The 13,760-nt window shown below is 38.6% G+C and overlaps 1 protein-coding gene across 2 annotated transcripts in view; it reads left to right on the top strand.

The window, feature by feature from the left end:
• Positions 1-13,760, top strand: part of Skint5 (selection and upkeep of intraepithelial T cells 5) — a 521,613-nt gene that overhangs the window by 405,361 nt on the left and 102,492 nt on the right. For both annotated transcript variants that reach the window (NM_001167878.1, NM_001167876.1), the window contains exon 41: positions 13,597-13,659. In NM_001167878.1, the coding sequence (NP_001161350.1) occupies positions 13,597-13,659 (63 nt within the window). The remainder of the gene's footprint in view (positions 1-13,596; positions 13,660-13,760) is intronic.

Genomic DNA, 13,760 nt, shown 5'->3' with positions numbered 1-13,760 from the left:
TGCAATAACAACCAGACATATTTTACAAATAAATTCTCCAATCAATTAGTTTTATTACATGAATGATATTTTGTTGGCAGGCTCTGACTGAAAATCTTCAGAGAAAATCTTTAAGGAATCACAAACCACTCCAGTATGCTGGATATGAATGTTTGATATTACTAAATATAATGTGATGATGCAGAAGACTGTATTTGATGTTTGTAAACAGAGGAGTAGAAAAGTGTACATGAGCATATGGTTTGGTTGCATGGTGGTGTTTAATTCAGCTATAAATAATAGTATTTAAATTTTTAGGGCATAAGTTGAATGCAACAGGATGTTTTTTATGTTAACTGATATACTGCCAAACTACAAATATCATGATTTTCAACTTTGCGCATTAGAGTTTTTGCATAATCAATTTAAAATGTTGTAAATAAGTTGTATATAGAACCACAAATTTAAAGATAATTTGATTCTGGCTCTGAACTTCACTAGTTGTGCCATCCCCCATGCAATGACCTGACCTTTGAGGTTGAAAAGGATTTGATGTATGTTTATGACTTACATCGTTGTTAGGTTGAGTTCTTAAAATGTTTATGAAATAAAGATTAGATATATAGAGGACAAAGTAGACAAAATGATTTGCTAGGTTCACCCAAAGATGAATGTGACAACTGTCATTATAGGGACAATTACACTAAAATATCACATGATGTTTACCAGCTGGTAATATTGATACATGAAGCAGACCAAATGGAAATAAGATACTGAGAAAGCAGTTGGTATTTCAAGTGCTATACTCTGCTATCCAAATTCAAACTCAATTCAACCATGCTGAAATGGAAAAACATTTGTATATTTAAGTTCTTGGAGAAAAGCTTTGGGAGAAAACCATAATTCACACATTATTTACAAAGATTATACAAGCTCTGTAGATGTCTTCACTGATTGGATTCAGTGGTAAACCTAATGACATGAGAACCAGATGCAAGGCAGGTTAGGATAAGGGTATTAGTGTTTGAAATTATGAATAAATTATGGCCAAAACCTTAGTAGAAAACTAAAGGCCTAGGAACGACCTATGGACAGAGAGGGATAAAACTGATATTGGTTCTGATATTGGAAATATGCTAACTTGCTAGATCATCCACTACCTACAGATCACTAATGTGTAAATGCCCACTGATACAGTTAGAGGAAACAGACTCATAAACAAAGACATCGTGAACAATCTGATCTAGGCCTCTGTTCTTAAAATATGTGGTACTTTTATTGTGGGCAATTTAGTCATTAGGAACATAATTGTGAACAAGTAACTCTAAGGGTAATGATTGTCCTAGGTATAAATCAGAAAAAAAGCTTCTAATTCCAAGTATTTTTGAAGGTGTGTTCATTTGATGAGGGAAGGGTTGCTATTGGAACAGTGAGTGTAGATCGAAAAAAGGTACACCAGGACTTTTCCTGCTATCAGTAAATGAAATGGAGTCCTAGCTGGAGGGCACAGAGCAAAAAATACTGGCCATTTTCCTCTTGTCAGCCAGAAAAGAAAAACAGGCAGAAATGTCTCCGTGAAGTTTTACAAATCTAATCCATGTTACTGCTGCCAGTGCTGCTCTAGACTTGGGATAAGGTAAATATCTTAGTCTTTACTACTAAAACTCTATGGCATGAAAACTGTGATTTGAATTTATTGTCCTTTGCCCTTAGAAACAAAATTTCAGCTGTTGTTGATAAGTCAGTTGATTCTTCAAAATTCCACTGTGAATCACAGAATCTTCATTGAAGTTATGAAAACAGAAATTAAACCTTTGGTGTCTGAAAAAGTAAAGAAAAGGTTTAATGGCATTAGTGAAAGTGCCCAGCTGCTAATATTTCCCTGTTCTCAGGAAAAACTAATCCAGGAGAAGCAACAGGAATGTTTGGAAGTATAAGAAAGAGTGTTAATTTTCATTTGTTACAGATCCAAGGAAAACATTAAAATTGCAAGTATATGGTATTGTATTAGGCAACTTGGAGGAAATAGGAGGTACCTATGATTTTGCAGAATTACTAGGACTCAGAGTGGCCCCTTTAAAAGTTTTACAATCACTGAATAATAATTTCTAAGTTATCACAGATCAAAAAATATAATATAGGGAGTTAAATATGTGAGAATAGAAGATAAAAGGTGAAATTGGGGACTTATGTTAATCCCTGGCCCATAAGTTTATGTGGCATGTATCTTTTACAAAAGTGGGGTACATGGTTAATAGTACTGTGATTAAAGATATTGATAAAATTAAGGGTGATATTTTCTATGCTCTAGGGGAAGACATTAATATATCTCATGAAAAGCAACCCTATACTTGGTTTAATCATAAGACATAACAGGAGCAGTGTTTCCATGTAAAAGGAGGAGCTATGATGGAAATGCCAAGAGCTCAACTCTGAAAATGGTTACCTCACACGCCTTTATTGTTAGATCAATAGCACTTGACTAAGGAAATATGATAGCAGCTTAATCATCGCGTACAAGGTCCATAAGAGAATAAATATATAGAGGAATCTGCCAAACCATGGACATCACCTGCATTTATTATTTGTTTTTATTCTTAATAGAAAATTTCAAACTAGTAACAAATTTTAGAGGTGACTATAGAACAATTCAATGAATATGAGCATTACAGCCAGGGAGTTTCTCTACAATCTTTATTATCTAATACTTTATAGAAAATGGCTGAAACACCTGCTTTTGTACTACAACTTTTACTGAAAAAGACAAAGAAAATTTTCCTCTATTGTACCTACTTACTCCAAAAACAGATATATGTTAAACATCTTCTAAGAGGTATGTTAAATAGTCTAACGCTATGTCAATATTTGTTCAAGAAAAGACTTTGTGCAACAACCACCAGAAATATTTTATAGATCGATTATCCAGTCAATTATTTTTATTACATGGAAGAAAATTGGTTGGAAGCTTCTGACACAGACTCTTCAGGAAAAAAAAAAAAAAAAAAAAAAAAACCTTTAAGGTCACAAATAAACCAGTATTTTGAATATGAAAATTTGAAATAACTCAATCTAAAGAGGCCATGCAGAAGATTATATTTGAAGTCTGTGAACAGAGGATTAGAAAAGTGTACATGAGCATACGGTATGGATAAGTTGTGGTGTTTAACTCAGCTATAAATAATAGAATTTTTTAGGGCATAAGGTGAAAACAGGAAATTAATATTTTAACTGATATAATGTTGAGGTATAGATATCAAGATTTTCCACTTTGTGTATTAGAGTGTTTGCATACACAGGTTACAATGTTTTTAGTAACTTGTTTATAGAACCCCAACTATAAAGATTATTGTATTCTGGCCTTGAACTCTTACCCGCATTCTCGCGACCTGCCAGGAAAGACGCAACAAACCGGAATCTTCTGCGGCAAAGCTTTATTGCTTACATCTTCAGGAGCCAGAGAGCAAGAGAGCAAGAGCAAGAGCTCTATTGCTTACATCTTTAGGAGCCAGAGCGCAAGAGAGCAAGAGAGCAAGAGAGCAAGAGAGCAAGAGAGCAAGAGAGCAAGAGAGCAAGAGAGCAAGAGTGCAAGAGAGCTTTATTGCTTATATCTTCAGGAGCCAGAGAGCAAGAGAGCAAGAGAGAGAATGGCGAAACCCCATCCCTTTTAAGGAGAATTATCCTCCACCTAGGACGTGTCACTCCCTGATTGGCTGCAGCCCATAGGCCGAGTTGTCGTCACGGGGAAGGCAGAGGACATGGAGTGGAGAACTACCCTTGGCACATGCGCAGATTATTTGTTTACCACTTAGAACACAGGATGTCAGCGCCATCTTGCAACAGCGAATGTGAGGGCGGCGCCCTACATCTCCCCCTTTTCTTTTAATAAGAGCAATAGGCCGCCCATATTAATGAGAGTGGAGATAGAGGTCAAATCCCCAGTGTGCAGGTAAAGGAGCCGTACACATAACCTCCTCCCAGGCTCATCACCCAGATGGGTCCTGGTCTAGTCCCATGTCATTTTTCCTGGGGAGAAGGACACTTGGACACTCAACCTTCTTGAAAGATGACATGTCTCCCTAGAATAGGCTCATATATGCCGCAGAGCCCTCCTACTGCAGTGCTTAGCCGTGCAACTCTCTCGGGCTGCTGAAGCACACTCACTCTATCCTGTGCAATGAGACTAGCCTCGTGGGGTGCAAGAGCTGAATGGCCAGCTACCTATTGCTTAAGCATAGATATATCAGGGGAAGCACCATGTTATAGAGCTGCAAGTGCCTGGACAATAACCACCTTGTCTCTTCTAGTTTGGGCCTTAAGCTTACAGACCAACCAAAGAAGCAACACTAATCCACAGCAAAGTGTATCTCCAAATAATATCAACCCCACCCATTCTTTAAAGAAGGAAAATGCTGAGGAGATCCAATTGGGTAATCCTTTGATCAGGGACAGGTCCAAGCGTGTGGAGTTGACCTGAATGATGGCAAGTCTCAATTCCCAAAGGGTCTGTTCAAATTCAGCCATCCAATTCTGTAACATATACTGAGAAAGACTTTTTGACAAATTAGCTGCCCTAGTAAATTTTCTCATACTGAATGGAAGTAACGGAAAATCCTGGAAACTTTTGTTCACATCCCAGCTGAGCTATTTGCCATAATACATCTAGTTGTTCCTGAGCAAGAACTATGCGTTGATTCATTTCTGCCCATGGAGCATTTTTGGGATTGGAGGATGGCGGCCGATAAGCCTGCATTGGTGAGAGGTCCCCTGAGCTTCTGACAAACCCTGAGCCAGTCTTGTAAACCTTTGTTCTTTCTTGGGGCTAAGGCCGCTCGGCATTCCTGCGTGGCTTGCTCATGAATGAGTTGTTCTATCAGAGGTGCAGCTTGCTCCAAATCTGTAAAAATACGCTCTGCTGCCTCTGTCATTCTGGCCACAAAATCTGAGAAAGACTCCTGGGGTTTCTGGACGATCTTTGTTAGTTGTCCAGTGGCTTCACCTGTTCGGGAGAGCACCTTCCAGGCCCTAATAGCCTTTTCATCTGATTCAGAACTACTAAGAACTGACTCCTTGTGCTCATCTAGTGATGAGTATAGGTTCCTTCTCCTAGAAACCTCTGCTGATTGATCTTTTTTCTTTTCTTTTTCCTTCTCCTTCCTTCCAATCTCTCCCCAGGTATTCTTACCTGACCTAAACTTTTCCTCGGGTTCAAGACCCTTGGAAAGGCCTGTATACTTATTTTGTGCACCATATTTCCTCTTTGCTCCTACTCTCTCTCCCCGCTTTACTTCTGATAGATTGCCCTGAATTTCATCCAGAATTTTCAGCCCTGCCTTAACCACTTGATAACATGTGAAAAGGAACAAAAAGGCTCCTCACACTAGAGAAAGTTCAAGGCCAAACATACCTTGTAAAGCTATTTCCCACTTTACTTCTGATAGACTGTCTTGAATTTCGTTAGAAAGTTCAAGACCAGACTTACCTTGTAAAGCTATACTTACGGGTACCCTGTTCCCCAGCTGAAGAGTTCTGAATTCACGCAGTTGAATACTTCTCAACAGTCTGTTTTATGGGAACACTTCATTACCACCATTCCCCAGCTGAAGAGTTCTGAATCCACACCGGATCCTTCTCAACAGTCTGTTTTACAGGAACACTTTATGACCGTGACCCGCAGTTCTGGTTCTGGAATGAGGGATCTTCCTTGCGCCGGTGGTGGTAATTCCCGTCCCGGGTTTTTTCGTCCCGGGTTCCGGCACCAACTCTTACACGCGTTCTCGCGACCGGCCAGGAAGAACACAACAAACCAGAATCTTCTGCGGCAAAAGCTTTATTGCTTACATCTTCAGGAGCAAGAGAGCAATAGCAAGAGAGCAAGAGCAAGAGAGAGAGAGAGAGAGAAAGAGTGCAAGAGAGCTTTATTGCTTACATCTTCAGGAGCCAGAGAGCAAGAGAGCAAGAGAGAGAATCGCGAAACCCCGTCCCTTTTAAGAATTATCCTCCTCCTAGGATGTGTCACTCCCTGATTGGCTGGAGCCCATCGGCCGAGTTGTCGTCACAGGGAAGGCAGAGTACATGGAGTGGAGAACTACCCTTGGCACATGCGCAGATTATTTGTTTACCACTTAGAACACAGGATGTCAGCGCCATCTTGCAACGGCGAATGTGAGGGTGGCTCCCTACATTGAACTTCATTAGTTTTGCTGAGACACATGGTTTGTTGTAATTTTTCAGAGACAGAAAAGGCTTTGACAGATCTAAATGTCTTAAATTCTTATTTAGCTTTAGTTCTTAAATAATACTCGAGATAAAGTTGGGATATATGTACAGGACAATGTAGACAAATGTTTCTTTAAGGTTCACCTAAAGATGAATTTGTCAGCTAGCATGCTAGGGATATTTTTACTAAAATATCAAATACTATGAACCAGAGAGGAATATTGATCAATGAAGCAGAACATGTGGAATGAAGATGAGGGAGAGACAGTGATAGTTCAAGGGCCATGCCGTGATATCCAAATTCAGTCTCAATTAGACCACACTGAAATGGAAAGCACAGTGTTGCTTGGAAGCTTTAAGTTATTTTGTAAAAGCTTTGAGAGAAAGGAAAATACCTACCTTAGTTACAAATGTTATACAATCTCTGTATAAGTCTTCACTCTTTATAACCTCATACTGTTTTAGAGGTATAACTGATCATATCAGAACCAGATGCAAGGCAGTCTTGGATAGGACCTTAGTGTTTGAAAATGTCAATATCGTATGAAAAACAAGTTTGTAGAATACTAACATCCTAGGCAACACCTATGGAGAAGTAGAGAGGGATAAAACTGAAATTGGTCCTGATATGTAGCATGCTAATTTGTTAGGTAATACTAAACCTAGATATCACCAAGGTGTAAATACCTAGTTATTTAGTTTCAGGAAACAGGATCATATATAAAGATATTGTGAAAAGCCACTCTAAGTCTTTGTGGTTAAAATATTTCTTTATTTATTATGATAAATATTGGCATTTAGAACAGAATTGTGAAAAATTCTACTCCAATGTTAATGATTGTTGTAGGTATAAATCAGAAGAAAACCTCTTTCTTGAAGTGATCTTGAGGATGTTTTCATTTGACTAGGGAAGGGTTACTATTGCAAAACCAAGTATAGATCCAAAAGAGGTACACCAGGTCTTCTCCTGCCATCAGAAAATGAACAGAGACCTTGCTGGAGGCCAGGAAGTGAAAATTACAAACCATTTATCTCTTGTCAGCAATAAAATAATAATCAAGCAGAAACATTTCAATGAAGTTATATAAGACTAAAGAATGCTACTGCGACCAGCTCCGGGGCACCTTGGGCACGGAGTCTGTTGACACCCCCAAGGTCCCCACAGGACTCTCCATAGGATCTCAGGATCTCTGGTGAGTGGACCACAATTTCTGCTCCAATCCAATTGCATTGGGACCTGAGACAGCATTAACTCGGGAAGCAGAAAACCTGGCCTGACGATGGTCACAAGTCCCTTCCGGTCAGCACCAGCACCGAGGCACCTTGGGCATGGAGTCAGTGGACACACCCAAAGTCCTCACAGGACTCTCCACAGGATCTTAGGACCTCTGCTGAATGGAACACAACTTCTGCCAGGGGGCAGGTTCGAACGCCAGATATCTGGGCACCTTCCCTGGAAGAGGAGAGCTTGCCTGCAAAGAGTACTCTGACCACTGAAACTCAGGAGAGATCTAGTCTCCAAAGTCTGCTGATAGAGGCTAGCATAATCACCTGAGGAACAAGCTCTAACCAGAGACAACTATAATAACTAACTCCAGAAATTACCAGATGGTGAAAGGCAAATGTAAGAATCTTACTAACAGAAACCAAGACCACTTAGCATCATCAGAACACAGCACTCCCACCCCACCCAGTCCTGGGCACCCCAACACAATGGAAAAGTGAGACCCAGATTTAAAAGCATATCTCATGATGATGGTAGAGGACATCAAGAAGGACTTTAATAACTCACTTAAAGAAATACAGGAGAACACTGCAAAACAGGTAGAAAACTTTAAAGAGGAAGCTCAAAATCCCTTAAAGAATTGGAGGAAAACATGACCAAACAGGTGATAGAATTGAATAAAACCATCCAATACCTAAAAAGGGAAGTAGACACAATAAAGAAAACCCAAAGTGAGGCAATGTTGGAGATAGAAATCCTAGTAAAGAAATCTCGAACCATAGATGCAAGCATTAGCAACAGAATACAAGAGATGGAAGAGAGAATCTCAAGTGCAGAAGATTTCATATAGAACATGGGCACAACAATCAGAGAAAATACAAAATGCAAAAAGACCCTAACTCAAAACATCCAGGAAATCCAGGACACAATGAGAAGACCAAACCTACAGATAATAGGAGTAGATGAGAATGAAGATTTTCAACTTAAAGGACCAGCAAATATCTTCAACAAAATTATAGAAGAAAACTTCCCGAACCTAAAGAAAGACATGCCCATGAACATACGAGAAGCCTACAGCATTCCAAATAGACGGGACCAGAAAAGAAATTCCTCCCAACACATAATAATCAGAACAACAAATGCACTAAATAAAGATATAATATTAAAAGTAGCAAGGGAAAAAGGTCAAGTAACATATAAAGGTAGGCCTATCAGAATTACACCAGACTTTTCACCAGAGACTAAGAAAGCCAGAAGATTCTGGACAGATGTTATACAGACACTAAGAGAACACAAATGCTAGCCCAGGCTACTATACCCAGCAAAACTCTCAATAACCATAGATGGAGAAACCAAAGTATTCCACGACAAACCCAAATTCACATATTATCTTGCCACGAATCCAGCCCTTCAAAGGATAATAACAACAAAAAAAAAAAAAAAACAATACAAGAACGGAAAACACGCCCTAGAAAAAGCAAGAAAGTAATCATTCGACAAACCTAAAAGAAGACAGCCACAAGAACAGAATGCCAACTCTAACAACAAAAATAATAGGAAGCAACAATTATGTTTCATTAATATCTTTTAATATCAATGGACTCAATTCCCCAATAAAAAGACATAGACTAACAGACTGGCTACAAAAACAGGACCCAACATATTGCTGCTAAGAGGGAACTGAATCTCAGGAAAAAAGACAGACCCTACCTCAAAGTGAAAGACTGGAAAATCATTTTCCAAGCAAATGGTCTGAAGAAACATGCTGGAGTAGCCATTTTAAGATCGAAAAAAAATCAATTTCCAACACAAAGTTATCAAAAAAGACAAGGAGGGACACTTAATACCCACCAAAGGCAAAATCCTCCAAGAAGAACACTCAATTCTGAATATCTATGCTCCAAATGCAGGGGCAGCCACATTCATTAAGGAAACTTTAGTAAAGCTCAAAGCACACATTGAACCTCACACAATAATAGTGGGAGACTTCAACACACCACTTTCATCAATGGACAGATCGTGGAAACAGAAACTAAACAGGGACACAATGAACCTAACAGAAGTCATGAAACAAATGGACTTAACAGAAATCTACAGAACATTTTATCCTAAAACAAAAGGATATACCTTCTTCTCAGCACCTCGTGGTAACTTCAAGACTGACTATATAATTTGTCACAAAACAGGCCTCAAGAGATACAAAAAAAATTGAAAATTTCCCATGTACCCTATCAGACCACCATGGACTAAGGCTGATCTTCAATAACAACATAAATAATTGAAAGCCAACATTCACGTGAAAAGGGTACAACACTCTTCTCAATGATACCTTTGTCAAGGAAGGAATAAAGAAAGAAATTAAAGACTTTTTAGTGTTTAATGAAAATAAATCTAAAACATACCCAAAGTTATGGGACACAATGAAAGCATTTCTAAGAAGGAAACTCATAGCTCTGAGTGCCTCCAAAAAGAAACTAGAGAGAGCACACACTAGCAGCTTGACAACACACCTAAAAGCTCTAGAAAAAAAGGAAGCAAATTCATCCAAGAGGAGTAGACAGCAAGAAATATTCAAACTCAGGGCAGACATCAACCAAGTGCAAACAAGAACTATTCAAAGAATCATCCAAACGAGGAGCTATTCCTTTCAGAAAAACAAAAAGATAGATAAACCCTTAACCAGACTCACTAGAGGGCACAGGGAGAGCATCCTAATTAACAAAATCAGAAATAAAAAGGGAGACATAACAACAGATACTAAAGAAATCCAAAACACTATCGGATCCTTCTACAAAAGGTTATACTCAACATAACTGAAAAACCTGGATGAAATGGACAAATTTCTAGACAGATACCAGCTACCAAAGTTAAATCAGGATCAGGTTAACAATCTAAACAGTCCCATATCTCCTAAAGAAATAGAAGCAGTCATTAATAGTCTCCCAACCAAAAAAAGCCCAGGACAAGATGGGTTTAGTGCAGAGTTCTATCAGACCTTCAAAGAAGATCTCATTCCAGTTTTGCCCAAACTATTCCACAAAATAGAAGTAGAAGGTACTCTACCCACCTCTTTCTATGAAGCCACAATTACTCTGATACCTAAACCACAGAAAGACCCAACAAAGATAGAGAACTTCAGACCAATTTCCCTTATGAATATCGATGCAAAAATACCCAATAAAATTCTTGCTAACAGAATCCAAAAACACATTAAAACAATCATCCATCCTGACCAAGTTTGTTTTATTCCAGGCATGCAGGGATGGTTTGATATATGGAAATCCATCAACGTAAAACATTATATAAACAAACTCAAAGACAAAAAACACATGAACATCTCCCTAGATTCAGAGAAAGCATTTGTCAAAATCCAACACCCATTCATGATAAAAGTCTTGGAAAGATCAGATAGTTAAGGCCCATACCTAAACATGATAAAATCAATCTACAGCAAACCAGTAGCCAACATCAAAGTAAATGTTGAGAAGCTGGAAGTAATCCCACTAAAATCAGGGACTGGACAAGGCTGCCCACTTTCTCCCTACCTATTCAACATTGTACTTGAAGTCCTAGCCAGAGCAATTTGACAACAAAAGCAGATCAAGAGGATACAAATTGGAAAGGAAGAAGTCTAAATATCACTTTTTTTTTTTAGACACTATGATAGTATATATAAGTGACACTAAAAATTTCACCGAAAACTCCTAAACCTGATAAACAGCTTCGGTGAAGTACCTGGATATAAAATTATTTCAAACAAGTCAATGGACTTTATCTACACAAAGAATAAACAGGCTGAGAAAGAAATTAGGGAAACAACAAACTTCTCAATAGTCACAAATACTATAAAATAACTTGGCGTGACTCTAACTAAGGAAGAGAAAGATCAGTATGATAAGAACTTCAAGTCTCTGAAGAAAGAAATTAAAGGAGATCTCAGAAGATGGAAAGATCACCCACACTCATGGATTGGCAGGATCAACATTGTAAAAATAGCTATCTTGCCAAAAACAATCTACAGATTCAATGCAAGCTTCATCAAAATTCCAACTCAATTCTTCAACGAATTAGAAAGAGCAATCTGCAATTTCATCTGGAATAACAAAAAACCTAGGTTAGCAAAAACTCTTCTCAAGGATAAAAGAACCTCTGGAGGAATAACCATGCCTGACCTAAAGCTGTTCTACAGAGCAATTGTGATAAAAACTGCATGGTACTGGTATAGCTACAGACAAGTAGACCAATGGAATAGTATTGAAGACCCAGAAATGAACACACACATGTATGGGTCACTTGATCTTCGACAAGGGAGCTAAAACAATCCACTGGAAAAAAGACAGCATTTTCAACAAATGGTGCTTGCACAAATGGGGATTATCATGTAGAAGAATGCAAATTGATCCATTTCTATCTCCCTGTACTAAGGTCAAATTTAAGTGGATCAAGGAACTTCACATAAAACCAGAGACACTGAAACTTATAGAGGAGGAAGTGGGGATAAGCCTCGAAGATATGGGCACAGGGGAAAAACAACTTATTAGAACAGCAATGGCTTGTGCTGTAAGATCAAGTATAGACAAATGGGACGTCATGAAACTGCAAAGCTTCTGTAAGGCAAAAGACACCCTCAATAAGACAAAAGGGGCACCAACAGATTGGGAAAGGATCTTTACCTACCCTAAATCAGAAAGGGGACTAATATCCAGTATATATAAAGAACTCAAGAAGGTGTACTCCAGAAAATCAAATAGCCCCATTAAAAAATGGGCTCAGAGCTAAAAAAAAGAATTGTCAAGTGAGGAATACCAAATGGCTGAGAAGCACCTGAAAAAATGTTCAGCATCCTTAATCATCAGGGAAATGCAAATCAAAACAACCCTGAGATTCTATCTCACGCCACTCAGAATGGCTAAGATCAAAAATGCAGGTGTCAGGAGATGCTGGTGAAGATGTGGAATAAGAGGAATACTCCTCCATTGTTGGTGGGATTGCAATCTTGTACAACCACTCTGGAAATCAGTCTGGCATTTCCTCAGAAATCTGGACATTGTACTACTGGAGGATCCAGCAATACCACTCCTGGGCATATATCCAGAAGATGTTCCAACTAGTAAGAAATAAACATGTTCCACTATGTTCATAGCAGCCTTATTTATAATAGCCAGAGGCTGGAAAGAACCCAGATGCCTCTCAACAGAGGAATGTATACAAAAAATGTGGTACATATAAACAATGGAGTGCTACTCAGCTATTAAAGAGAATGAATTTATGAAATTCCTAGCCAAATGGTTGGACATGGAGGTTATCATCCTGAGTGACGTAACCCAATCACGAACGTACTCACATGATATGTACTCACTAATAAGTGTATATTAGCCCAGAAACATAGATGCCCAAGATATAAGATACAATTGCGAAATACATGAAACTTAAGAAGAAAGAAGACCAAAGTGTGGACACTATGCCCCTTCTTAGAATTGGGAACAAAACACCCATGGAAGGAGTTACAGAGACAAATTTTGGAGTAGAGACAAAATAATGAACCATTTAGAGACTGCCATATCCTGGGATCCATCCAATAATCAACGTCGAAACGCTGACACCATTGCATACACTAGCAAGATTTTGCTGAAAGTGCCCTGATATAGTTGTCTCTTGTGAGAATATGCTAGTGCCTAGCAAACACAGAAGTGGATGCTCACAGTCAGCTATTGGATGGATCACAGGGCCCCCAATGGAGGAGCTAGAGAAATTACCCAAGGAGCCAAAGGGATCTGCAACCCTATAGGTGGAACAACAATATGAACTAACCAGTACCTTGGAGCTCTTGTCTCTAGCTGCATATGTATTAAAAGATGGCCTAGTTGGCCATCACTGGAAAGAGAGGCCCAATGGTCATGCAAACTTTATATGCCTCAGTACAGGGGAATGCCAGGGCCAAAAAGTGGGAGTGGGTGAGTAGGGGAGTGGGTGGGAGGGTATGGGGGACTTTTGGGGATAGCATTGGAAATGTAAATGAAAAAAACACCTAATTAAAAATATTAAAAAAGAAAAAAAAAGAGTACTACTGCAGGCAGTGTTGCTCTAGACTTGGCAATACATAAATATCTTACTCTATCCACCAAAACTCAGCAATATAAAAATAACTAATTGAATTTATTTGTCTTTTTCCCTAGAAACAAAAGATTTGTTGTTGGAAAGAATTCAGTTGTTTCTTCAAAATTCCACTGTGGATCAAGGTATCATCATTGAAGATATCAAAAAAGAAATTAAACCTTTAGTCTCTGAAAAACTAGAGATACAGTTAAATGGTTTTAGTGAAATAACAGACCTGCTATTA

Source organism: Mus musculus, chromosome 4 (genome assembly GCF_000001635.26).
Source record: "Mus musculus strain C57BL/6J chromosome 4, GRCm38.p6 C57BL/6J".
Lineage (NCBI taxonomy): Eukaryota > Metazoa > Chordata > Mammalia > Rodentia > Muridae > Mus > Mus musculus.
The sequence above is the reverse complement of the archived record's forward strand: the minus strand, read 5'-3'. Positions and strand labels throughout refer to the sequence as shown.